Source organism: Sturnira hondurensis, unplaced genomic scaffold (assembly GCF_014824575.4).
Source record: "Sturnira hondurensis isolate 20B ecotype Veracruz unplaced genomic scaffold, ASM1482457v3 Scaffold0010128, whole genome shotgun sequence".
Lineage (NCBI taxonomy): Eukaryota > Metazoa > Chordata > Mammalia > Chiroptera > Phyllostomidae > Sturnira > Sturnira hondurensis.
Window position 1 is genome coordinate 33,571,573 of NW_028082759.1, and position 27,024 is coordinate 33,598,596.

At 33.8% G+C, this 27,024-nt stretch overlaps 1 protein-coding gene across 4 annotated transcripts in view; it reads right to left on the bottom strand.

The window, feature by feature from the left end:
• Positions 1-460: 460 nt before the first annotated feature.
• Positions 461-27,024, bottom strand: part of MYBL1 (MYB proto-oncogene like 1) — a 39,301-nt gene continuing 12,737 nt past the window's right edge. The window contains exons 4-16 of one of the 4 annotated variants that reach the window (XM_037058656.1): positions 24,081-24,173; positions 22,766-22,986; positions 21,058-21,223; positions 18,434-18,505; positions 17,750-17,854; positions 11,304-11,534; positions 9,830-10,243; positions 7,878-8,020; positions 7,285-7,399; positions 6,100-6,216; positions 5,903-6,007; positions 5,282-5,461; positions 461-3,127 (exon numbers count right to left, since the gene is read on the bottom strand). In XM_037058656.1, the coding sequence (XP_036914551.1) occupies positions 2,999-3,127; positions 5,282-5,461; positions 5,903-6,007; positions 6,100-6,216; positions 7,285-7,399; positions 7,878-8,020; positions 9,830-10,243; positions 11,304-11,534; positions 17,750-17,854; positions 18,434-18,505; positions 21,058-21,223; positions 22,766-22,986; positions 24,081-24,173 (2,091 nt within the window). In that variant the 3' untranslated portion in view covers positions 461-2,998. Of the gene's footprint in view, positions 3,128-5,281; positions 5,462-5,902; positions 6,008-6,099; positions 6,217-7,284; positions 7,400-7,877; positions 8,021-9,829; positions 10,244-11,303; positions 11,538-17,749; positions 17,855-18,433; positions 18,506-21,057; positions 21,224-22,765; positions 22,987-24,080; positions 24,174-27,024 lie in introns of all 4 variants that reach the window. The other 3 variants (XM_037058655.1, XM_037058659.1, XM_037058658.1) reach the window with 3 other exon arrangements.

Here is a 27,024-nt window from a genome sequence, read left to right on the forward strand (position 1 = left end):
GCTATAGAATAGAGATCAGAGTGATTAAATGCCATAATCCAAGTAAGTGAGGAAGGAATGGAGCAAGAGCGGTGGCCTTCTTCAGGCTGAGAATTTACAACAGATTTCAATGTAAGAAGAGAAGGAAGGGCAGGATACTTTTCAGTGGATGGTTGAAGGGAAGGCAACATCACTAAGAGGCAGAAAAAAGGAAGGGCGAGTCCAAGTTAAGAAAAAGAGGACATGATAGATTTAAGATGCTGACAGAAGAATCATACAGAAATATCTAAAGGCAGTTGAAAATAAGGCTCAGAATGAGGTTCAAGAGCAAAGTCTAACAAGTCAAGTTGTGTTAACAGATAAAATCACCTGTGAAGAGAGTCCTAAAGAAGAAGAATCTAAGAACAGAATCTTGGGTTAGGTCCTGAAGGTCCATAAATATCATAAAACATAAAACCAAAGTGAAATGAGCAATGCCAAGTCAGCTTGTACACAGATGCTTTATTTTAGATGTTAAGAGTTAAAACTGTAAGCAAGATTCTCTTACAATGGAAAGTTTTTGCATACATCAAGAAACTCAATTTAGTCAGGGTAATTGTTGTATTAATGTGAAAACCTTACAACAAAATACAGTACTATATACGTGTACTCAGTTTCCATGCAAGTATGGCTGCTATATGTATGTCTGGCATTTTTATAACATACTGAAAGAAATCCAAATTAACACAACAGGATAAAGGCTACTGAAGATGCCTGACATGCTTAAGATTTAAAAAGTTCTTACAAAAAGCAACAAACCAGTTAACTGAAGGATTCAACCAATACCAACCCAAATAGGTACTATATCCAATAGTCCCAGGCTTCTGTGCAATATATTACTTTTGGGATAATTTCATGCTCAAGAAAAATTGTGCTTTAAAAAATATAGTTCTCCCAAGATATTTTATACTTTGGTGATTGGACACTATGTACATACAAACCAGCTATGTACATTCAAACCAGATAAGGGCTACATAAATTTTAAAAAAACTAAAAAAAAACCCAGAAAACAAAAAACAAACCATTATGTGCCATTAGTTCAAGGCAACTGAAATTGAAATAATCCAGTATGATTTTGTTACAATCATTGGTTGTACAAAGTGAAATTTCTGTGAGAAGTTCACTAATTAAGAAGCAATCAACAATACTTAACAAACATGCTAAGAAGATTCCAATTGGTTCATCTATTTGTTATCAACAAGGCATAATCTTAGTAGCAGACACTTTTTTCACTTCTCACCACATCTAATATGCAAAAACAAGCTGGTGGATGTAAATAGCTTAAAACCCTATTAGGTCTACTGTTCAAGAGCTAGGCATTAAAATACTTAGTATTTCCTTTTCTATTAACATAAAGACATCAGAAAATCTTAGGCTGTTCTTGTCTTAAGGTATAGTATTTTGGTATTTGCAAGGATCTGCCTGGTAATGGTTGACTCCACTAAGTTAACTTGAGAATGTGCCATCATTTGCGTTTTCTCTTTTCACACAGTGCAAGTGGTGGTCGCTCTTTCCTTCTCTCATAGCAGCAAGCCAACTCTGCTATTGTCTATAGCAGCATACTTCAGGGGTGGAGAGGGAGAGAGTGTGTCAATCATAAATAAAAATTAAAACTACAGTGTACAATTCTATTTACCTGTCAGTGTTTAAGTTGACAGCACACCTTTATATATCTCAAAAAAATACCATAAAATCTCTACACAAAAGCAAATAAAGACATTCTTTCACGAAGAAATAAAGTAAGTGCAAACACCTAAAACAGGCAACTGAAGCAACTGTTGTAACCTGTACAGGAATACAAATTTTATAAAAGGACAGAGTATTTTTATAAATAAAAAAATAATGTTCTCTACTTCTGAAACATTGAGTAAATATAATAAACTTCTAAGTGCAGACTGTTTTTAGGGACCAAAGTACCATATTATTTTTTAAACAAAATGCAAAAATTTCAAACACATATACAAATCACCAGATTAATTTATATAACCCCCCATATAATTTAAAAAGAAAATATTAAATTATTATTTAGTACATATTTTAGAGCTACTTTATAACCAACATGATTTAAAGGGCATAGTGCAATATTTAGGTAGATGTGACATACAGTATAGATATTGTGTATTTTGCAGCTATAACTTACTACTGTTTCACACTTAAAAGTCAAAATTGTTCTTTAATATGTCAGCTGTAACAACAGGAAACAACATTGGCTTCTAGACACCCTGTCTAGGTATAAATATCTACATTTAAGCTTTAAAAATGAAAATAAATTATAAAAACAGACTTCTTTCCAATTTACAAAGTTTTTCTGCTCCTACATACTGTACAATACATTCAACAAACTCCCAGCTCTTCTGAGATTTACAAAGAAAATACTGACTCTTTACAAAGGAAAATACCCTTTTTCCATGCTTTTTGTTTTTAGTACTATGCTCAAATAAATACATTTAACACTGTAGTTAGTTTTATTGTTTTTGAAAAACACCAAAAATTAGTAGTGCAACTTTCTATCTTTCCTTTAACTTCCTTTCCATTGTGTTTCTTTGTCAATGGCAGCCTAAGCAAATCAGCACGCAGGCAAAGGTACTTCATAAAACCGTGTGTGCTTCCCATACGTAGACTAACTTTGGAGATCACACATACACCTATCTATAACAAAACTGCAGCATTAAGAGAATAGCAACATATATCTTTTGAAGAAAATGTGTGAGAATTTACTTTTAAATTGTCCACAAACATTCCAATGTAATTTTTCATCTTGCTTTTTAAAAACAATTTTTAAAAATTTCACCTCTTAAAAAATAAACTATGAAATTGCCTACCCCTTACTTTCTGCCCACTAAGTATGAAAAAAAGATGCAAACCATTTTAGGGATGTAATAAAACCTTAAAAACAATTAATTGACAAAAATTTCATTGTAACCTAATTTAGTACAGAATATTATAAGGGAGCGGGGCACTTCATCACTTTTAATAACAATTACAGTATGAGAGCTCTTGAAGTGCTGCTGCTGGCTGTGTAAGTGCTCAAATATCTTCTCGCTTGTTCAGTCATGATAAGTTGGTCTTCTGTCTTCCCATAAACCACTGTTTCCCATTCACAAGTTGACTAGGAAAGAAATATCAAAATTACTAAGGTACTTAATTATCTATACTACTTCACAACTAAACATTTAAAAGTCAATTATTTTAATTGATTGGGTATTTGATAAGTAGTTATTATTAAAAATGTTTGGATAATGACATTGTGATTCTTTTTAAATGTTATGTTTTAAAAATACATACTGAGCCCTGACTGGCATAGCTTGGTTGGGTAAGCATTGTCCTGCAAACCTAAAGGTTGTTGGTTCAATTCCCAGCCAGGGCACATGCCTAGGTTGTGGGTCGGATCCCTGGTTGGGGCATAAGGGAACCAAGGCAACTGAATGATGTTTCTCTCACACACTGAAGTTTCTCTCCCCCTCTTCCTCCTGCCTTTACCCTCTCTAAAAATAAATAAATAAAAGTCTAAAAAGATAAAGTGGTGACTATTAAGTCACAATTTTAAAAAACACAAACTTAAATATTTAAGGTCATTGTTTTAGCTTTCTATATTGCTTATAAGCCTGTGGGGGCAGTTTAAAAGTTTTGTCCCTACAACTCCCTCCCCACCCCCAAATCAAATCATGGAAAGAATGTCAGTCTTTATTGCTTCAAACTTTAACAAAAGATTGAGAAGATGTAATGTCAAAAAATGAGCTAAGAAGGCTTTAAGTCTTGCAAATTAGGAAATATAGTCATAGCACAAAGTCAAGTTTACATTGATTCATTTTTCTGCCCTTATAAGGGTTACTACATTATAGGTATGACCTGCTATGTAATAAATTTTCCTGAAAAGATGTGTTGAACACTTGGAAATCAAATAATTCTAAATGGATTAAGAGAATATGCTACAAGGCCCTTTGAAGACCAGTGGCTCAAAACAGAGGTGAGGTGGCCATATTTGATTGCCAAAGATGTTTTCAAGAAATGCTAGTGCTACAGTAATTGTGGGTGTAAAGAAAACTTCCTCCTCAATGGGTTGAGTTCTTCAGATAACACAGTAAAAATCTTTCAAATTCTTTGGGTTGAATTCTTCAGATAACATGGTAAAATTTTTCCAGCTTTCATTTGCTGCTGCATAAGGGCTGCATAGCAATGGAAATTTTAAAAAAGCTTTGTTTTACAACTTTTTAAGCCAAAAACTTCCCTGGAAACCATTATACTAACAAAATCAAGCACAGACTGCTTCTAACCACCTACCCTTCCAAGACAGCAATTACGGCAATACTTATTTGTTATAAGAGAAGAGGTGCCAGAAAGGTATTTCGATATCTTTAGTTTAAAAATGAAATAATATGCACCCCTATGTTCATAGCAGCACTATTTACAATAGCCAAAATTTGGAAGCAGCCCAAGTGCCCATCACTAAGTGAGTGGATTAAAAAGCTGTGGTATATTTATACAATATAATATTACTCAGCCATAAAAGAAGAAGGAAATCTTACCCTTTGTGACTGCATGGATGGACCTAGAGAGTATTATGCTAAGTGAAATAAGCCAGTCAGAGAAAGACAAATACCATATGATTTCAGTCATTATGTGGAATCTAATGAACAAACTAACTTAACAAGCAAAACAGTGACAGACTCACAGATAGAGTGCACAATGACAGCTATCAGAGGGGATGGCTGGATGAAAAAGGTGAGGGGGTTAAGCAAAAAAAAAACAACCATAGACACAGACATCAGTATGTGATTACTACAGGGAAAGGAGGTCAGGAGAAACAGAAGAGGATAAAGGTGAGATAAATGGTGATGGAAGACTTGACCTGAGGTGGTGAACACAGAATGCAATACACAGGTGATATACTATAGAACTGTACACCTGAAACCTATATCATTTTATTAACCAATGTCACCCCAATAAGTTCCATTCTAAATAAATAAATAAATAAACAAAAATAAATAAAATAAGAAAAAATAAAAATAAAATGAAATAGTGCCTTGGAAATCACCAGAAGAGTTTCTGGCTACAGCTCCTATCATTTAGTTTATATGTGCCCTGATGAATGAGTCACTCAAAACCCAAATCTAGTTTGAGTAGCAAGATAATAATGAATGTTTAGTTACTGTTATAGTCAGTAACAAATTTAAAAAGAAAAAGCATAATTTGTGATTAGTAAGTCCAAAGTGATAATTGAATAAACAACAAAAATCACTAAAAGAAATTTATAAATTCATACCTGAAGATTCTTTTCCAATGTGACAACTTTAGGAGTGTTAGGGTTTGGTTTCTTTTTATTAAGTGTATATGTTTTGTTGGTTGAATTTATATCTTGTTTTTCAGGAGTCAAGTTGCACCTATTATCATGTATTTCCAATAATGGTATCATTAATAAGGATGTTGTAAATATATTTTCTGACTAAGAGAGAAAAAAGAAAGAGGAAAGTAAAATAGCTAATTCAAAAACAGAGACAAATAGAGAGACTGATGAGTAACTGGTAGTGGAAGCCTGGCTCATTTCCCTCCAAGAAAGCTTTTGACTCCAATGAAATTTCTAATAATGTGGTAAAATTAAATATTTCAGAAATGAACCAAAGATAAATACTGAAATTTAAAGTTTTAAGAACTATCATTTTATGACATCATACATAAGAGACCCAACTCCTCTCAAAACAAAAAACATATGAAAAGCAAGGAAGCAAATAAAATATTCCTTATCATTAATAGCTTCTTTCTGAATTAGGTAGAATAATACTAAAGGAACTTTATATAAATCTCTAATGAATTGACCACATATTGAGTAAGAAACAAAAACCACTAGGACTTAAAACCACCATTTTAAAAAAAATGCTTTACAAACCTGTGTGTCTAAAAGGTCGTCAGTCAATAGTGGAGTACCTGGTTCTTCTTTTTCCCAATTATCTAAGACTAGTGATTTTCTGACTTTCTTCACAGAAGCAGTAGGCTGGAATGAATAAATTACAATGAAAACATTATGGCAAAGTCACTTGGACATGATACGGCTTTTATTAATGACAAATAATACTAAAAGATCACCTCTTGTTTGCAGCTCTTATAAGCAGGTTCATCTTCCTCTTTGAGGAATATGTCTGTTCCAGTTTCTTCTTTTAAAACTTCCCGAATATCTTCTTCCAAGAAGGCAAGTGGCTGTGACTAAATTGGTTTTTAAAAGATTTAAAAAAGGCCTTTGTAACAACTCCTTTTTCTCCCCATATACAGAAACCCATCTTTTGTATTTTTTCATTAGTAGTTTAATTTTCTCCCAGTCCCTTTGATACAGTTAATCAACTAACCAGTTTTATGGCAAAAATTATACTGCACATTGCAAGCACTGAACAAATGGTGCAGCACTTTCTTCACATACGTAAGTGAAAGCACAGATAACACTTCCCATCTCTATTCATAAACTACTATTGCTAGCACTATTATTAATTTTTTTAATAGCAGCAATTAGTATAGCACATACCATTGTACTTGAAATTTAGCCTCACTAGATTCATTTCTATTATCTCTTTGATCTTCACCAATAACCCCCTTGGATGTGTTTTATGATCGCCATTGAACAGAAGCAGAAACTGAGCCTTAATGAGATCTCGATCAATCAGTTAGAAAATATTATTAGGAAAGTGCTTATGTATATCAAAATATTAAAATTTTTTTATTCTATTACAGGTAACCACTACTGAAACTACTAAAAGGTTGGCTTTAGTGTTAAGAAAAGAGCTCTGCTGACAGTCGATTTGCCTTCTCTAGATGATATAATGTAAAGTAAAAATTCAAAACAAGCAAAGGTTTATTTACAAGGCAAGCAAAGGTTTATTTACAAGTCAAGTAAAAAGATGAACACAAATTCAAACTTATAAATCAAGAGATTAAATTTTTTTAAAGATTTTATTTATTTATCTTTAGAGGGGAAGGGAAAAGGAAAGAGAGAAAAGGAAAGAAGGAAAGAAATATCAATGTATGGTTGCCTCTAGTGAGTCCCCTGCTGGCAACCAGCCTGCAACCCAGGCATGTGCCCTGACTGCAAATCGAACCGCGATCTTGTGGTTCGCAGGCCTGTGCTCAATCCACTGAGCTACACCAGCCAGGGCAAGAGGTTAAATTTTTATCAGTTTCAATAAATATCATTTTTAAAATATTAAAAGTCAAAGATAAAAATAAAAATTTGTGTTTTTATTAAATTAGGAAAATTCTTAAAAATAAAAAGAATACACATACCACAATTTTAAGGGGTCCATATTTTTTCTCCTGAGCAGCAAGCGCATTCTTAAAAGGAGTAGGAGTTCTCGGTGTGGTACCCAATATAGATCTTCTAATTGTAGGTGTTCTAAACCTATTCAATTATTTAGATATCTGTGTTACAGTCAAAATTTGACTTCATAGGAATTAATAAAGGCAACTGCATAATACATGCTTTATTTAAACATTACAGGATGACTGTAAAGTACACTGCTTAAGCTAATTCTTATTTTAATCAATGATCTTTTTCCCCCCCTGTGGAAGTATTTTGTAGATATGATTAAAGTCTATAACTAATTGACTGTATTTCAATGATCTTAATACAGAAAATAGAACTCATGTAGAAAAAAGCAGTAAAAATGTTTTGCTTGAGTTGAAAGGTTTAACAAATACATTTAACTGTTTTTCGGTCTCCTGCAGATAAAACATAAGGTTATAATTTTGTTTTCAATTCTGAGTCCCATATGGATAGGGATTAGGGTATATGCATAAATGGACAAAAAAGTAAAAATCTACTCTTGAAATTGTGTTTCTTGGGGTTTTTTTGACACAAATATTTAATACCTACTTACCCTACATTCTCCTTTTGATCTTTGGGAGTTGTTTCCTTATGAAGAGGAGTTGTAATGAGAACTTTCTGCCCACAAATAGGAGTTGATGTAAATGAAGGATTTTCTATATTAACTTGTTCATTTCCAGAGCATGTGTTGAAAAACTAAAAACAGAAGAGAGTTTAAAGACAATTTCTACAACATGAATATCTCTGCATAACTATTAAACCGACAATATTTTCAAATTATTTCCTAATCTCTCTTAGAAAAAGATCGCCAATAATACCACATTTACACTCCACTCCATGAAAATGAAGCTCCAGGAGGGCAGGACCTTTGTTTTGTTCATTACCGCCTTCCCAGCAATTAGAACACTGTGTAGCACGTAACAGACACTCAAGAAATAGTAATTTAACACATATTCAAAAGTTACAAAACAGCACAGAATTTTTAAGACAGTATATTATCAAATAGGAATCTAGAAACCATAAATAGCTGCCGTGTTAAATGTAACAGATTTGTACAACAGTATAAATGCAAAAAGTTTTATTAGTTTATTAGTAAATGATCTTAAGTGTCCTTTCCTATGAGAATATTTTGAATTCAGAATAATGCTTCGCTGACAAAAATACAGCTGTCTGGCAAATCTGCTTATTTACAACACAGCTCAGAACCTCTGAGCAGCCAAAATTGGTATCACATAGTCCATTTCCAAATGACAGGCTTTACTCATTGGATCTTAACTCACATGCAATTTTGAATTACTAATTTATTTTTGAAGCCAATAGATTAGAAGCAATGGTAAGAAAAAGTGGAAATTGCTGTAAAGCTATTTATAACTGAAATTAATTCTAGCTCTATCATTTTTAGTTCCTAATGTTTGCAATATACTTACCCCTAAGATTAGCAGTCAAACCCTCTTAAAACCCTGCAGCGATGCCCATCAATTACAGGATAAAATCCAAGCTCTTTGCCATTAGATATAAGGTCTTTAGAATCATGCCTCACCTTCTCAGCCTTGGATTTCACACTTCAACAAAAATTGCGAGTGTGTAAAGCTCTATACATAGAAAATTGTTAGTGTGCTCAAGCCCATTCCCCCTTCCTCTAGGAGCTTCATAACTTTGAAGGGTAGGGTGGGGGTGGGTGTCATAGTATTCACATTGCTGTCTATATAAATGGCACCTCCTGAAGGGCGAGGAAGGCACAGTTTTCAGAAAACAGTGATTGTGTTCTGCCAGATCTTCCTCATATTCCCAACATCTGAACACCTCCAATAATATCTCAGCACTCTCCAAGTTTATTTGACCATTAAACTTCCTACTCCCATAAAACTTCTTAACCTCTGCCAGGACAACTTGCTCAACTTCTGAATTTCATTCCATTTACCTCCTAAGGTTTTTGAAAGAGGATTAACTGAGATGTTATAATAAAAGTATTTAGCACACAGCCTAGAATATAGTATTCATTTAAAAAGAGAGGTACAGTTTGCCTTAATATAAATATCTGCTGCTCAGGAACATAACTATAGGAAAAAGCAGGTAGTTCTTGATATCCGTAGAAAAACCTGACACATGAAATTCTTACAGTGAGCAGTTACATGGATATACATACCTGATATCTGTTGAACAGTCAGTCAAAATATTGATATCAAGCTCAGCTCTGCCATTAGATAATTTGGACAAAACATTTTACCTTTCTGGGCCTATTTCCTAATGAGTCTCATTAAAGATGTGGAACTACATATCTAAAAATCTCTTTTAGCTCTAAAAAGTGTAAGGCACTCTAATGCCACTACTACATTTTGTGGGATACCTTCTGATTTATCAGAGCTTAGCATGCTCGTGTATACATTTTAAGTACATTATCCATTTTTATATGATATCAAAGCAATGAATTGCTAGCAAGGATATTAAAGATATAATTTAATATAGCTCATCAATATTTGGAAGGATAAATAGAAAGACTACTACCTGTGAAGGAGAAAATGGTAGTGTTTTCACCGGTGTGTGTTTTAATGCTGTATTACTGCCATCACTGAATGAGCCATCGCTAAGTTCACTGCTGGGGGACTGGCCCACTCGTGTTCTTCTCTTCTTTCTGAGAATGGTTGGTGGAGTACTGAACTTGACCACGTTTGGGGATGTTAAAGGAGCAGCCTCACTTTCTGCACCATTACAACTGTTTTTTTTCTCTTCAAGAACCAGGCTGACATTAAACTGACATTCCATGGCACCTTCATTGTGCTGAATTCGCATTAGTTTAACAGGAGTCATGGCACCTTCATTGTGTTGAATTCGCATTAGTTTAACTGGAGTGGACTTGACAGGAGAAGCAGCAGCATCAGTAAGATCAAAACTGGTAACATCGCTCCATGCTACAGGATCCTGCAATACATTAAATTCTTAAAGTTAATGCTGTAACCTACTTAAATCTGATCTTGAACTTGGGATGATTTGCACAGTTAATTAACTACTCATCTTTATCAATAGAAACAGGTTTTCCTTTCCTTGTTCATTTTTTTTTAACAAGGCCATTTGTGAGGAACAGATTATGATTTTACTATGACTCCAATTTGGAATATCCCAAAACAATATTCCATCTAATTTAGTAGCTGAAGCTTACTGTCCACATACTTTAAGTAAAAAGAGCAAATTATTTTGCTATTATCAAAGAGTTCAAATGGTCATAAAACCTTACACTCTATTCCACATGAGAAAAATGCTATCAAATTCGACATAATCATCTGGTAATGTGTATGGGACATCTTCAAAATGGTCGATGGTCATATACTTTGATCCAGAAATTCAATTGAACCTAAGGACATAGCCATGATTTTACATGAAGCTTTATGTAATACATTCTGCAATTTGTAATACTGAAAAACTGGACACCATTACCAACAATAAGAATACATTTGGGTAAATAAATTTTGTTACAGTCATATGATAGAATACTATGAAGCCATTAAAATTCAAGTTTAAAAAGACAGTTAAGAAAACAGAGACATGCTCATGATATGTGGAGAAAAAAAATCCACATAATGTAAGTATATATTGGGCTTTGAAAATATATGAATATGTATATTTTATATATATATATAACATAGCCTGAAAAGAAATACCTCAAATTATAAACTCTTGATTTATTAAAGATTTTAATTTTCTTCCTTACAGTTTTCTCTGGTTCCCAACTATCTCTAACATATTTGTAAAACTTGTATAACAAAGAATAAAATGGTAAATACTAAAAATTCTAGACAAGGTACATTCTTGAGAAAGACATATATTTTTTCCAGAAATCACTGCAAACTATGAGAGAAATTAAGCATGGCATACAAAGTAATGCTTAACATAAAACTGGTCAGTGTCCATTAAACTGAGTTTCTAAACATGAAGCCATGTAACTAAAACTGAGCTTTTGATAACCTCACAATTTCAAACTTACAGATTCAATAAGTTCTAGAGTCTCTGCAAATTCTGGGATGGTCTGTAGCGAGGACAGCACAGCATTTGCCTCTACGGCCAGGAACTTTGTGGGTGAATTCTGCTGAGCAGTCAGAGTGTGATGCTCATCCATACTGTAAAACTCACTAGTGTGCTCCTCCAGGCTGTTTAGAGTATTGGACGTGCTGTCATCCATGAGGAAACTACCAGACCAGCTAGAGAAGTTTCCAGGCTGCTAAAAGCACAAAAGAAATTTGAATATTATTTATCATTCTGAACCTAAGCAGAAAGTTTATATTTTAAGTAAGAGGTTTTTTTCTATATCATACTTTACAACTAAAAATATCATAGCAAATATTCTGTCTTTTTTCAAAATCGATATAAGTTTTTTCATTAAATTTCATATCTTGGCTGTTTATTTTTTCTAACTAAATTTGTTCTAAAATTTATAAAATCATGGTGAGATAATACAAGCATGCACACATAACATAAAGTTAAAACTTGTAGAATATGGCCTCTACCTTTCAAACTTCATCTTTTGACACATCTTCCTCCCAGGAAATACTCAACTATAGTACTTGAGATTCCCCAATAAGTTATTTTTTTACCTTGAAGTGCCTTTGCACATACTGCTGCTCCCTTTATCTATAGAATACAGTCCAACCTACTGACCAGGGAAACTCCTATTCCTCATTTAAGATAAAGTTCAAACACTGGTAAGCATTCCATCGGACTATACTTTCACCTGTTCCGTGTATAATAATGACCTGGTTCACTTACTTTGCTAATGTATAATCATTGCCTATCTTTCAAGACTGTGCTCAAATAGAATTTCTTCCAGGAATCCTTCCCTGACTACCTAACTCTCACTTAGGCACCTCTCTTATGTGCTCCCATAAAACTTTGTGACTTATTTTATCAAAATAAGTCCTGTTCCCTGTCCATGTTCCCATTAGAGTACATCCTTTGAGGTCAGGGGCTGCGTCATTTTTCTTTCTCTTGCTAGTGATGTACACTGGGCAACATACTTATCTTTTGATCCTAGTTTCCTAGTGTCTCATAATAAAAAACAAGAGAAGAGACCAGGAAGAGCCATAATTTTAAAAGAATATGTAATTTGCAAGCTGCTAAGAGAGTAGATCCTAAGAGAACTTACCACAAAGAAAAAATTTTTTTCTTTTTCTTTTTTTTTGCAGCTATATGAAATGATAGATGTTAACTAAACTAAGTGGTAATCATTTCATGTCACATGTAAGTCAAATCATTATGCTATACATCTTAAACTTACACAGTGCTCTATGTTAATTATAACACACATTGGGAAAAAAAGAAAAAGAAACACAATATGTAAAGTGTACTGCATGTCCAGTAAAACTTTCTGATGTGACAAAAAGGTTTTACATCTGAAGCTGCTCAGTAAGGAAGCCATTATAACCACAGAAGCAGCCAAAATGTGGCTACAACTGAGGAGTTGAATTTTTAAACCTTATCTAAAATCAAATGTGGTTAGTAACTACTATATATTAAAGAAAACATTAGCCCAGTCCACAGGAAGCACTCAATAAATGGTATCTATTACTATTAAAAATAAAAATTGCTAGAATGTGCTAGAGTCACAAAAATGTTAAGTTCCAAGTTAAGTAAGGTAAAAAAAAACCAAGTTTCCAACACTGTTATAAGTCCCACCTGTTTTAAAGTTTCCTTAAAAATATAAGACAGCAAAGCAATCTTATTTCATTAGCATAGGGTTTATGAAGAGCACTTTTAAACCACATTCATTTCAATTGAGTTTGCAGCTAGGAAAAAGATTTATAAAGGGAGATCTCTGGACCCACTAGTGGGAAAACCATAGATCTACAATCATACACACCTGAATCCAAATCCCTAACAATAAACCACCTACTTCACAGAATTAATATAAGGATTACCAAAAGTTCATACAACACATCTACAATGCATATTCAGTAAAACAGTAGTCATTATTATCACATAATTCTCAAAAATGAGTACTTTATATGTGTATGGAGTCTATTTTGCTAGGTGTAGCAACTTTCCTCTAGAATCAGGAATTTCCAATCACCTTATAAACCAGATCTTGGCCCTGGCTGGTGTGGCTCAGTGGATTAAGTGCCAGCCTACGAACCAAAGGGTCACTGGTGTTGATTCCCAGTCAGGGCACATGTCTGGGTTGTGGGCCAGGTCCCTGGTGGGGGTTGTGCAAGAGACAACCACACACTGATGTTTCTCTTTCTCCTTCCCTTCCATTTTATCTAAAAATAAATTAAATCTTTTTTTAAAGAACAGATCTTTATGAGAGTGGATTTCCGATAGAAAATTCTTTTTAAAAATACTCTTTCCCCTTTTTAATGCAAAATGTCAATTCTTTTAGCTAGCTATATTTTCCTGGTAGGTTAAAAATGATAGGCTACAACCTGAAAAATAATCAAAGGCATTTTTGTACACCGACAATGAAATATCAGGAACAGATATTAGGAAAAAAAGTCCCATTTGCTATAGCAACAAGAAAAATAAAGTACCTAGGAATAAACCTAACCAAGGAAATAAAAGATCTGTACTCAGAGAACTATACAACACTGAAGAAAGAAATTAAGGAGGATACAAATAAATGGAAGCATATGTGTTCATGGACTGGGAGAATTAACATCATCAAACTGTCCATACTACCCAAGCAATTTATAGATTCAACACAATCCCTATGAAAATACCAATAACACACTTCACAAATATAGAACAAACATTTCAAAAATTAATATGGAACCATGAACAACCCCAAAGAGCTACAGTAATTTTTAGAAAGAAGAACAAAGTAGGAGGGATCGCCATATCTGACACTGAACTATATTACAAGGCCACTGTAATCAAAACAGTCTAGTACTGGCATAAGAACAGACACATAGATCAATGGAACAGAATATAGAGCCCAGAAATAAACCCAAGTTTCTATGGTCAATTAATATTCAACAAAGGGGGCAGAAGCATAAAATGGAGTAAAAATAGCCTCTCCAACAAATGGTGTTGGGAGATCTGGACAGCCATATGCAAAAAATGAAACTCAACCACCAACTTACACCATACACAAAAATAAACTCAAGATAGATAAAAGTTAAATATAAGTTGCAACACCATAAAAGTCCCAGAGGAGGACATAGGGAGGGAAATCTCAGATATTCTATACATCAATATTTTCGCTGATATGTCCCTTAGAGCAAGGAACATAGAGGAAAGAATAAACAAACAAGACTTCATCAAAATAAAAAGCTTCTCCATGGCTAAAGAAAACAGTAGCAAAATGAAAAGGGAACCAACTGTATATGAAAATACATTTGCCAATGATATATCAGACAAGGATTTGACCTCCAGAATATATAAAGAACTCACAGGATTCCACTCCAGGAAGACAAACAATCCAATTAAAAAATGGGCAAAGTACCTGAACACACACTGCTCCAAGGAGGACATGCATAGGGCCCAGAGACATATGAAAAGATGCTCAACATCACTAGCTGTCAGAGATGCAAATTAAAACCACAATGAGGTACCATTTCACACTGGTCAGAATGACCATCATAAACAAATCAACAAACAAATGTTGGAGAGGATGCAGAGAAAAGGGAACCCTAGTGCACTGTTGGTAGGAATGCAGACTGGTGCAGCCACTATGGAAAACAGTGTGGAATTTCCTCAAAAAACTAAAAGTGGATCTGCCTTTTGATCCAGTAATTCCACTACTGGGATTATACCCTAAGAATCATGAAACAATAATTCAAAAGAATTTATGCACCCCAATGTTCATAGCAGCACAATTTACAATAGCCAAGAGCTGGAAGGAACCTAGGTGCCCATCAGTAAATGAGTGGCTCAAAAAACTGGTACATATACACAATGGAATTCTATGCAGCAGAAAGAAAGAAGGAGCTCCTACCCTTCATGACAGGATGGATGGAACTGGAGAACATTATGCTAAGTGAAATCAGCCAGGTGGTGAAAGAAAAATGCCATATGATTTCACCTATGAATGGAACCTAATCAACAAAGCAAACAAGCAAGCAAAATATAACCAGAGACATGGAAATTAAGAGCAAACTGACAGTAACCAGAGGGGAGAGGGAAGAGAGATAACAGGGGAAAGAAGGGGAAAAGTCGTCAAGGAACATATAAAAGAACCCATGGGCAAAGCCAAAGAGGGGAAGGATGGAGGGTGAGAGGTGGGGGTGGGAGAGGTGGGGGAAAGTGGTGGCAGGAAAATGAAGACAACTGTATTTGAACAACAATAAAAAAAGAAAGAAAAAAAGTAGGGCCAAGACGGAGGCATAGGTAGATAGACTTTATCTCCTTGCACAACCAAAATAAGAACAATAATTTAAAAACATAAAATAACTAGAACTGCCAGAAAATCAAACTATATGAAAGTCCAACAACAAAGGAGTTAAAGAAGAAACATTCATCCAGACTTGTAGGAGGAGCAGAGACAAGCAGCTTGGGCTGAGAAGATGTACAGCAAGGTGGTGGCTGGAGGACCAGGGCATGCAAGCTGGCAGCTGGCAGACTGGGCAAGGCAGCAGCTACAGGCAGTCCCATATTTGCATGTGGATAAACTGGGAAGAACAACTGTGGAGTGAGACAAACCATGCAATACAGGGTTGCAATGTGGGGAAATAAATACTCAAAACCTCTGACTGAAAATACCTGTGGGAGATGAGGCAGAAGTAACTCCCAGCCTCACAGGAGAGTTTATTAGAGAAACCCACAGGGTCCTAGAACATACACAAACCCACCCAACTGGTATCAGTACCAGAAGGGTCCAATTTGCTTGTGTGTAGCAGACAGTGACTGAAAGCCTGCAGAGAGTTGAACAAGCAGCATTGTTCCCTCTTGGGCCCCTCCCCCACAGGCAGTGCCACAATACAGCGACATGGATTGCCCAACCCTGGTGAATAACTAAGGCTCCTCCCCTTACTATGTAGCAGGTGCACAAAGACCAAAAATATATGGCCCACATAAAAGAACAGATCAAACTCCAGAAAAAATACAACTAAACAATGAAGAGACAGCCAACCTATCAGACGCAGAGTTCAAAACACTGGTAATTAGGATGGTCACAGAAATGGCTGAGTATGGTCGCACAACAGAGGAAAAAGTGAAGGCTATGAAAAGTGAAATAAAGGGAAATGTACAGGGAACCAACAGTGAAGAGAAGGAACTGGGACTCAAATCAACAGTTTGGAGCAGAAAGAAGAAATAAACATTCAACTAGAACAGAATGAAGAAACAAGAATTCCAAAAAAATGAGGAGAGGCTTAGGAACATCTGGGACAACTTTAAATGTTCCAACGACTGATTCATAGAGGTGCTAGAAGAAGAGGAAGAGCAAGAGATTGAAAACATAATGAAGGAGAACTTCCCTACTCTGGCAAAGGAAAGAAACTTCTAGGAAGTCCAAGGAAACTCAGAGAGTCCCAAAGAAGTTAGACCCAAGGAAGCACACAGTAAGGCACACCATAATTATATTACCCAAGATTAGAGATAAGGAGAAAATCTTAAAAGCAGCAAAAGAAAAGGAGACTGTTACCTAAGTTATCAGCAGGGAAGGGGAGGGAGGAGAATGGGGTAAAGGGAATAAGAAACATAAATGGTAGGTACAAAATAGAAAGAGAGAGGTTAAGAATAGCATGGGGAATGAAGAAGCCAAAGAACTTATATGTACAACCCATGGACATGAACTAAAGGGGGGAATGATGGTGGGAGGAGTGTTACAAGGCAGAGGGGAATAAAGGGGAAAAAAATGGGACAACTGTAATAGCACAATCAATAAAATATATTTAATAAAATAAACAACAAAATAAGAAAGAAGTAAAGTAAGTACTCTTCAGGTCTTCCTATTTGCCCATGATTTTTATAGTTTCAAAACAAAAACCACTCTACCTATGGAATATATCTTGTCTATTACAATGAATGAATGTCATTTTTATTAATACTCTTTTAAATGGTATAAAGATATCACCTACTACCTAATAATACTATTTCAAGATCTTAGGTTAGTAATTCTATATTCGTTTCCCTACCTCATTCAGCCCCAAACCAAGGAAAAACCCTTTCTTAAATGTAAAAAGTCTCAGGATATTAAATTTTTAAAACTTCTCTTAAGTACAAATTTTTTTCCTCTTAATCCATCTAGAATAGCCTGTTTAATTTTGCTAGAATGACTGCCATTTATCCTAATTTAACACTACTAGTTGTTCTCAGCAACCAAATCTTAGACAATAATTTTCACACCTGGTAACAAAAATACAACATCCACATAAAAATCTTAAGTCATAATGAATATTCTTTCCAGTTGCTGACATATGAAAGTCAATGCTAAGGAAAACTATAAAAGCACATAAAAGATTCTAAAATAAAATCTAAACACTTAACCTAATTTCTTACCGCTGGAACTCGCTTTCTTCTAACTTCACTCTCAGCTGACATAAGAAGCAACTCAAGTTCCTTTATTTTTTTCTCCTTATCAGGATCTTCATCAACAAAGGGTTGCTAAAGTAAGTTAAATAAAAAATAGGCTACTTACATAATTACTTTATTATTAGTATTCTAATTTTTATTTTCTTCTACACAATATAAATCTATTTTTTCTAAAGCTTAATACTATTAAATCCCAAATATCCAAAATCATAATACCTCTGGAATCTAAAGAGGTGATAGTAAATACTTACAATAGAATGAAAAAAAAACGGGGATAATACATATATAAAAATGTATACTGCATTATCTGTATCAGTTTAAAAATTTGTGTCTGGAGTATGTTTCAATTTATTAAATTTTAGTACATATTCTTAACTAATTTAGCAAAACTATATCCATTCACAACCTGAATGCATTAAGTTGGAAAATAAAAGAACCACCTTACTGGTGGTGTCTTCCACTTTACATTTGCAGTGTATATTTCTCAAACCCACTTAACAAACTTTCTACTTTAATGTTATCATACACAAAGTAAATGGGACAGATAGTATTGTTTTTGTCCTAGTTTTATACATGAGGAAACAGGCACTATTAGACTTTCAAAAATGTTTGAAATGGTTTCCTTTGTTTTATTATAAATAAAAGAGTTACCTGAATAAAGGCAGAAGTCTGAACATGTTCTATACAATTGCCTTCAGGTGACACATACTGATAGGCTGGAATCTAAAAGTAATTATATCATTAATATTGTACATATAACATTTTAAAATCTGAGACAAAGCACAAAAACTCTTGATAAAATATGAATATTAAAAAGTCAGAACATATTTTTGTTAACTTTAAATTTTCATACCAACAATAGTTTCTTATCTACTAAGTACATCTCTGTTCTCAGGGTCTGATTAAAAGTCTTAACACAGGAAAGATCTATCTTCTAGATGGAACGTGAGAATTGCCTGGCCTAGATTCATCAGCCAATTACTCTACTAACAACAATACCCACCAAGTACTTTTAAATCTGCTATTAGGATTACTGTATTTCCTGGGGAAGACAAAGTAATTTTATTCCTATTATAAGGACTAAGGGATTAGTCCTTATGAAACACTCACAGAGATAGGACTAAAGCAAATTTTTCAACGTTCAAATCTCCTACTCCTACCACCATCCCATGGCAACCTCTGGGTAAAAAGATATGAAAATAAAGGTTTCTTATGTTACTTGCTTAGATAAATATCAGAATTACTCATGTACTTTTTAATGCTCTGACAATAGACTAAGAATTATTCTGCTTCTTTTCTAAAGCATCTGTAATAAGAATTTTGAAGTTGCATGTAAATTTAGTGTGTGGTGGTGGAAAGAAATATGATAAGGTATTTTTAAAACCTTAAAATATAATAAATATAAATATGATAGAGTATATTTCCCACAATGGATTACCTAAATCACTAAAGCAGAACCATTTTATATAACTTCTAATATTAAACTTAATTTTCATAATACTTGATTAGAATCAGTTATCAATCAATTTGATAACTCTAATGGATTAGAAATATATCTTTCACATTTTTCATTAAAGTCTGTGGCAGTATTTTAAATCAATCCATATTTTTCTTCCAAGTAAAAATTAGAATTATCTTTTTAGTATTTTAAATGAGTTGAACTATGAATATACACATCTTTCAAGAATTATTAAACATAAGGGAAACAATTCTTAAAGAACAATTCTTATCTTTCTAATATAGTTTTAAGACTGTTAAGCAACCCCTTGACCCCAAATAATTTTTTTAAATTATTGAGTTAAAAAATTAAATTTAAATAACCTTTCTAAGATAGGTTTCAGTTTATGCTGCTGAAACCTAGGACACTAAAGAAAAAGGTAATGAAATATACAATAAAAATCTGGCAGGGGTGTCCAACCTTTTGGCATCTCTGGCCACCCTGAAAAAAAACTTGTCTTGGGCCACACATTAAATACACAAACACTTAACAAAATTGATGAGCAAAAAAGATTATGATTTTGTGTTGGGCCACATTCATAACCATCCCGGGCCGCATGCAGCCCACAGGCTACAGGTTGGACACCCCTGCAAGTATTGAGTATCAGCAGATAACTATAATGTCTTCATATGTCTTCCTATTTGTAAATTAGGATGTCATTACTTTCTTTTAAAATTATGTCTTTAAAATGTCCATTTGATGGAATAAAATCAATTCTGAGGCATACTAAGCATAATTTTTTTCTAAGCATAAATTTTTAACACTTAGCCAAATTTTGTCTTTTGGTAGGTCCTATTAAGTTCTGACTTAATTTTTACATTGTGTCAAGAACCACAAATTGCTCAACATGCACAGCAGCATGACCGATAGCTAGAGAGGGAAATGTAAAACAAACCTTATGAAAATTCCTACTAAACCAATTGCTTAGAGGTAGGAAAATGCACTGTACAGAAAACAGAGCTGCCCATGGACTTGGGTAATCTCTACTCTAACGAGCATTTTTAAATGAAGACTGAAGTCACTCAATTGGGTGGTTAGTAGTGAGAAAACATTCAATACCATCAAAGAACCAGTTATTTACCACATGCACCAAAATGATGGCTTGAATGACATTTTACTATGTTCTTTCCTTTAAACCATTTTATATATACACACATCTTAGGGATAAGGAATACTACAATTACAAAAATTTTCTAAAAATTACAATGGATGTTAAAGCAGAGAAATTACTAGTTTTGAATTATAAATGAAGATTCAAAGAATGATATTATTAGGAAAGGTACATACTAAATTTTTATATGTAAAAATTACATATATTGATAAAAGGAAATATTTTAATGAGTTTGTTCCCAAAATATTTATCAAAATGAGTAAAGATAAACCTCCAATTATTTAACAGCAGTTATGGAATGTTTTTTTTAGCTTGGAAATTCAAATGTCTATTCCCCTAAATATATGTTTTATTTATCCTATTAAGAAACCAAACACCACCTGGCTGGTGTAGCTCAGTGGATTGAGCATGGGCCTGCGAACCACACGATCGCGGTTCGATTCCCAGTCAGGGCACATGCCTGGGTTGCAGGCCGGTTCCCTGCAGGCCAACTCCCAGCAGGGGATGCACAAAGGGCAACCATACATTGATGTTTCTCTCCTTCTCTCCTTCCCTTCCCCTCTAAAGATAAATAAATAAAATATTTTTAAAAAAAAAAGAAACCAAACACCTTCCCACATAGCAACTTAAGAAATTTTAGAAATAATAAAGATTAAAAATATGTGCCTGAACAGGTATGTAAAACTGATTCTGGGTTTGTAAGTGGTCCATTGTTGCACAAGGTTTGTGTTGAAGCTTAGATGAAGATTTTATTCCATCTTGTAAGTAGCCCTCCTGTTCCACTTTTCTTCGCATAGTAGAATTCCAATGGTTTTTGATAGAATTATCAGTCCTATAAAATGAAAGTGTGTAATTTTAAAAGAAAAAGAGCATTCAACAAATTTTAATACTGTATAAAATGAACAAAGTGCATTTTATAACACTTATGTAAAATTAGGTACTTGTTTAATTAAAAAAACAAACTGTATGTCAGGCACAGTGCTAAGCACTGGAGCTATGGCAGTAAAGAAGACAAAGTCCCTCTCTTGTGGAATTTACATTCTCATTGGAAGTGTGGCAGAGGAAAGGAGGAAGAAGAGAAAAACTAAATATATAATAAGGAAGATACCACTGCATTGCAGATCATTAAAGTAGGACATGAAAAATGAGTAAAAGGGGCAATTTTGATTAGGTAGTCCAGAAAGACCTCTGGGAGGTGTCAGTGAAGCTAAGATCTTAATGACAAGGATAAACCAACCACACAAGAAGAGAAAAAAAGACCAGTCCAGATTGAGGGCGTAGTGAGGACAAAGACTTTGAAGCCAAGTACAAACATGGCTGTGAAAAGCAGCCACAAATTACAGAATCCCAGTACTCCTTTTCACTTCCTAGAACAAAATACCCATGGAAACAAGTTCATGGATTCCTTTTTCACCTAATTTTCCTTTATATAAATGTAAATCTTCAATCTACAGATACTTGTAGCCTAAGTTCCATCTTTCATGAAATCTATAAACATTTACTGAGAATCTAATTTATGTCAAGGTACAGGCTAGGTTCTATGAACAGTAAAAAGATGTATGAGATTAAAAACATCAAAAGCTCCTAGACCAGGTTCAGTAACTTGGAAGAAAAAACTTAACACTGTGCTTTAATTTCTTTATCTATGAAAACAACAATGTTTGCTCTGTGTATTTCACAAGTATATGAAGATTAATTAAGAATACACATAAAAGTATTTTATAAACAATGAGGTACTATACAGATAGAGATTATAACAATAAAAATGTATATCTTCTAAGTGAAGCATAGATTTTCCTGAGGTTGTTGGTCTACTGTATTACTAGAAATTATATGAACCCGTAAAACCTATAGTGTACACAGCACATCACTGCCTCTGAGAGAACTTCTATACTTTAGCCACATGGATGCTCCCATGATTTGAATCATATCATAATTAATTACAAATTGCATTTTCTCTAATGCACTTTCATAGTTTATTTCAGCCAGTATATTTGTTATTTTCTGGGTTTATGCACAGAATCCAATACAAAAGAAATCAATTCAGATTTCACTCCAACCAAGTTTGAAAAAAGACTGTCTGCCTAATTGGCACCTATATGTACACATAATTTGGGGAGTACAGCAATGTTCATAATCCAAAGGCTAATCATTTTGTTGTACAAATTACTACTATAAAATATTTCATTAAAAAGTAATTATATCCCTTACCACAGATACATTACAAATAGTCCCAAAGGAGCACTTGTACTGTAGTCTCAATTTTAATTATAAGTAAAATAAAAGTCATGGGGTACTTGCAAATATATTTAATAGTAACAAAATAAAGATCAAGTGTAAATACAGAAAAATGTATATACATTTATATAAGCACCTTCCAGGAAGTAGTTTGGCAATTTCTGCCCAACGATTTCCCAACCGCTTATGTGCTTCATAAATGATCCTGTCCTCCTCTTCTGTCCAGGAAGATTTCTTTACCTCGGGATTCAGATGATTATGCCATCTTTCTCTACACTGCTTGCCTATTCTTCCTTTTAAATGTTTTGCAATTAAAGACCATCTTTTTGGGCCATATTTCTGAACTAATTCAATAACCTAAGAAACAGAAAAATAAAGTTTAAAAAAGCATTACCTTGACAGAATGTTAAAACTATAACTTATAAATACTTTTTTAAAAAATGCATTAAATCCAAGCTACAACAACAACTTAAAAAAAAATTTTACCAATAAATACTGTTTCAGTATTTGCCCAGTTCAAAAATTGATCCCAAACTTATTTAAAATACAAGGAACTAATTAAAGTCACTAGTTAAAGTGACTTGTAAGTTAAATATTTTTCATTTAAAATAGCAGTAAAAATATTAAGACTTACGTATTTTCTCGTCTTACATCTTTAAAAAAACAGAAACTTCAGCTGGAAGCCAAATAAATCAGTTTGAAAACAGGAAGGATCTACAGTTACTATCTTTTCATTTCTTCCTTTCCCAAACGGAAAGGATCTAATTCACACACACATTTTAAAACTTATCATTAGCTATCAAATAAATTAAATCAATTCTGAGCTTAATGAAGTAACTTATTTTGAGTAGAAATAAAAACACTCTAATTCTTCAACTACATTAACAATTTTTATGCCATAAGGGACACGAACTAAAGGGTAATTCCAAGTGGGGGACAGAAATTTTCCCATTTTTCTCAGACTTATAGAATACAAAGAATTACCTTGGTTAAATTATCCAACACTTTGGAATTGTGATACTTTGATATGTCTTATTTGGGGGCACATTACAGGTCAAAAGGGAGAGCTGAGAATGACTTCCTTAAATATAATGTTATCAGATAAAATTATTTTTAAACTGGTAACTCAATTTTCAAAAAGAAACTAAACTCTAAATTTTACTAACCTAAGGTCTAAACAAGGTGCTAAGCTGCTGGTATTTTTTTTACTCCCACAAACCAAACTCTCAAAAATTCTACATGTATAATTCATTCCATATAAATTTAGTTTGACTCAATTCATTTAAAACTACATTTCAAGACACAACTTACAATTCTTATGCAAGCAGCACCCAGAGAACAAAGTCGAAGTAATTTAGACATACACTTTATGTATCAAAACAATGTACTGGGAAGAAAGAAAGCTAATTTATCTTTACAGTGGGGAAAAAAAAGAATATGAACATAATTACCCTCTGATCTTCTTCTTTAGTCCAGGGACCCTTTATCAATTCTGGATTTAAAACTTTCTGCCATCGATGCTGACACTGAAAATCAGAACGATTCTGAAAGAATTTAGACGATTTTGTTACTGAACTACTATCTTCCAAAATTTATGTCTTACAACCTTAAAAACGGAGTCTTCAAGAATAATATATTCAACAGCATTCCTTAAACATGTAATGTTTCTTTTACATGCCTGTGTCCCAATTATTTTTTTTTAGATTTGTTTATTTTTAGAGAGAGGAAATGGGAGGGAAAAAGAGAGGGAGAGAAACATCAGTGTGCAAAAACAAATACTACACATCATTTGCCTCTTGCACGCCCCTAACCGAGAACCTGGCTTGCCACACCAGTCAGGGCCCAATTCTTTTTTAATTAAAGTAGTGGCAGGATTTAAATTATAAATAACAACAATATGTACTTGTAATTAAAGTATTCATCTCTATACTATGTCTTATAAGACAGCAAGCGGCAAAGCTATAATACAAAAACTGCCCATAAAAAATGTACATAAGGTTGAGAAATAAAGGAAGTAAACAGAAGACTATACAAAGGACAGTAGTCTGGATTCATATAGTTCAGCAGTACATAACTCTACACAATTAAAAAACCCTTAAAGACACTGCCAGACTACTGAATGGTACTTAAAGGATGTTTATAAATGACGACCCTCCCAAGTTATCAATAAAAAACTAAACATATCTACATAGGAGATGTGCGTTAAATATCAGTTAAATTATTTAATTGTTGAAGCTTAAAATAAAAATAAAAAATCTTATGTAAAAACATCTCATAAATAAACTCCAAAACTAAAACTCCAAAACTAAAACTCCAAAAATAAAATAGTAAATGAAGCCTTATTTTAGTCAATTCATGAACTAGAAACTCCTGTTTTATGATGATGACAACAAGAACAATAGTAACTTTTCATTAGTGATTCACAGTTTACAAAGATATTAGTTAATATATGAGGTCTGTCCAGAATGTATCCCACCATGTAATATGAAAAAGATATTTATTGAAGAAGAGACAAGGAACATTGTACACAGGACAATGATACCTCAGTCCCCTTCAAAGTATGCATCTTGGGAACTCACTGAATCACACTGATGGTCTGAATCTCTTCCCTTTCAAAGGTAATTTTAGTTTTAGGAAAAGCCAGAAGTCACAGGGCAACAAATTTGGGCTGTAGCGGGTGCTGAGTCACCTGGGTGATTTGAGGTTTCAACAAAAAACTCTGTAAGAGACGTGATGCATGAGCTGGCACTTGTCATAATGAAGCTGCCAATCACTAGTTGCCCATAGCTGCGGCTATTTTCATTGTACTGCATGTCTCAAGCAACAAAGAACATTAAGGTAGTACTCTTTATTGATTGTCTGGCCTGAATGGGTGTACTCATGATGGACAACACCTTCCAAATCAAAAAAACACAGTTTAACATGGTGCTGATCTTGCTGTGAATTTGCAGTGTCTTCAGGCATGAAGAACCAGGCAACTCCCATTGAAATAACTTGGCCTTTGTTTCCAGATAACCAAAGACCCATGATTCATCTGGTTCATTGGTAGCAGTTTGAATCAAGTCATTAGCAACTGCAGTATGATGGTCCTTCTGGTCTGGTAGCAGAAGCCACACCAAATTTTGCCACAAGTTTTGTGCCAAGATCCTGTATCAAAATCCTGGACACAGTAGTTTTTGGAATTCCTAAAGCAGCTTCTAGTTCTTGCACCATCAGTCGTCAATCTTTGTTGATTGCAGCCCATACATGTTCAACATTCTCAGGTGTTCTGCTTGTTGCAGGCCTTCCAGAATGTGGATCACTTTCAACAGATTCTTGGCCATCTTTGAAGTGTTTGTGCCACACTTTTATTTGCACCACACTCATTGCATTGTCACCAAAAGCCTTCTGAATCATCTGAATAGTTTCCGCAGAGTAATGTTCAAACTTAACACAAAATTTGATGCAGATCTGATGCTCTACTCAGTCATTTTGAATGTGACAGCCACACAGTACACATGCTCACTTAATTGTGTCTACTGCCTCCATTGACTAGTACTGTGAAGTTGTCATTGTTCACACATGATGTCCCAGTCCACTCTCCTTAGCTGCCAGGTTACATCAATGTTGAGAAAACCATTCTCGTTATATTAACAATGGCTAGACTTTTTCCAGACAGGCCTTGTACACAGTTATAGATAATTTAGAAGTGTATAAAGGTATAAGAGAGACAAATACTTTGTTTACCAATAGCTCTGTCTTTGTGCCTAGTTGACTTCAAATTATTTTTATTCAAATGAGCTTCATTTCTGGCTTTTGTATATCAACGCTGATCCATTTTAAGGCTATCACTTTCTTCAAAATAATCAGGTTGTTCCTGTATGTTCTTGTAGCATTCCTCTGTTCATTTTATGTGCTGTTATACCATTGAAGTTAAACTGATAAAACTAATGTAAATAAATTTTTGGATTTAGCTTCCATTACCAAACATCTTTTAAATGTCTGGAACTATGCATGTATGTTATTTCTAATTCTCACAAAAATACTACAAAAGCAGTACTATTATTTATATGTTATAGATAAGAAAGCTGAAGATCAAAGAGGCCAAGTAGAGCCGACATTTGAACACAATTCAGACTGAGTGAAAAACTTTTCTTTCCATTATTTGATTTGAATTTTAAGATTATATTAAAAGGCATCATAATAATATGAAAAGAACATAGGTAACATGATTTCTGAAATCCAAAGTAGCCAGTCAATACAAAAATTGAAATATGAATATTCTGCCTCAGTATCTACAGTGTAGTAAGGAACAAATAGAAGTCATATATACAAAAATACTTTGTAAAATTATATGCTAATAAGAGTATGTAAATAGTAGTATGGTGAACAGTAAGTTTTTCTAAAATAAAATCA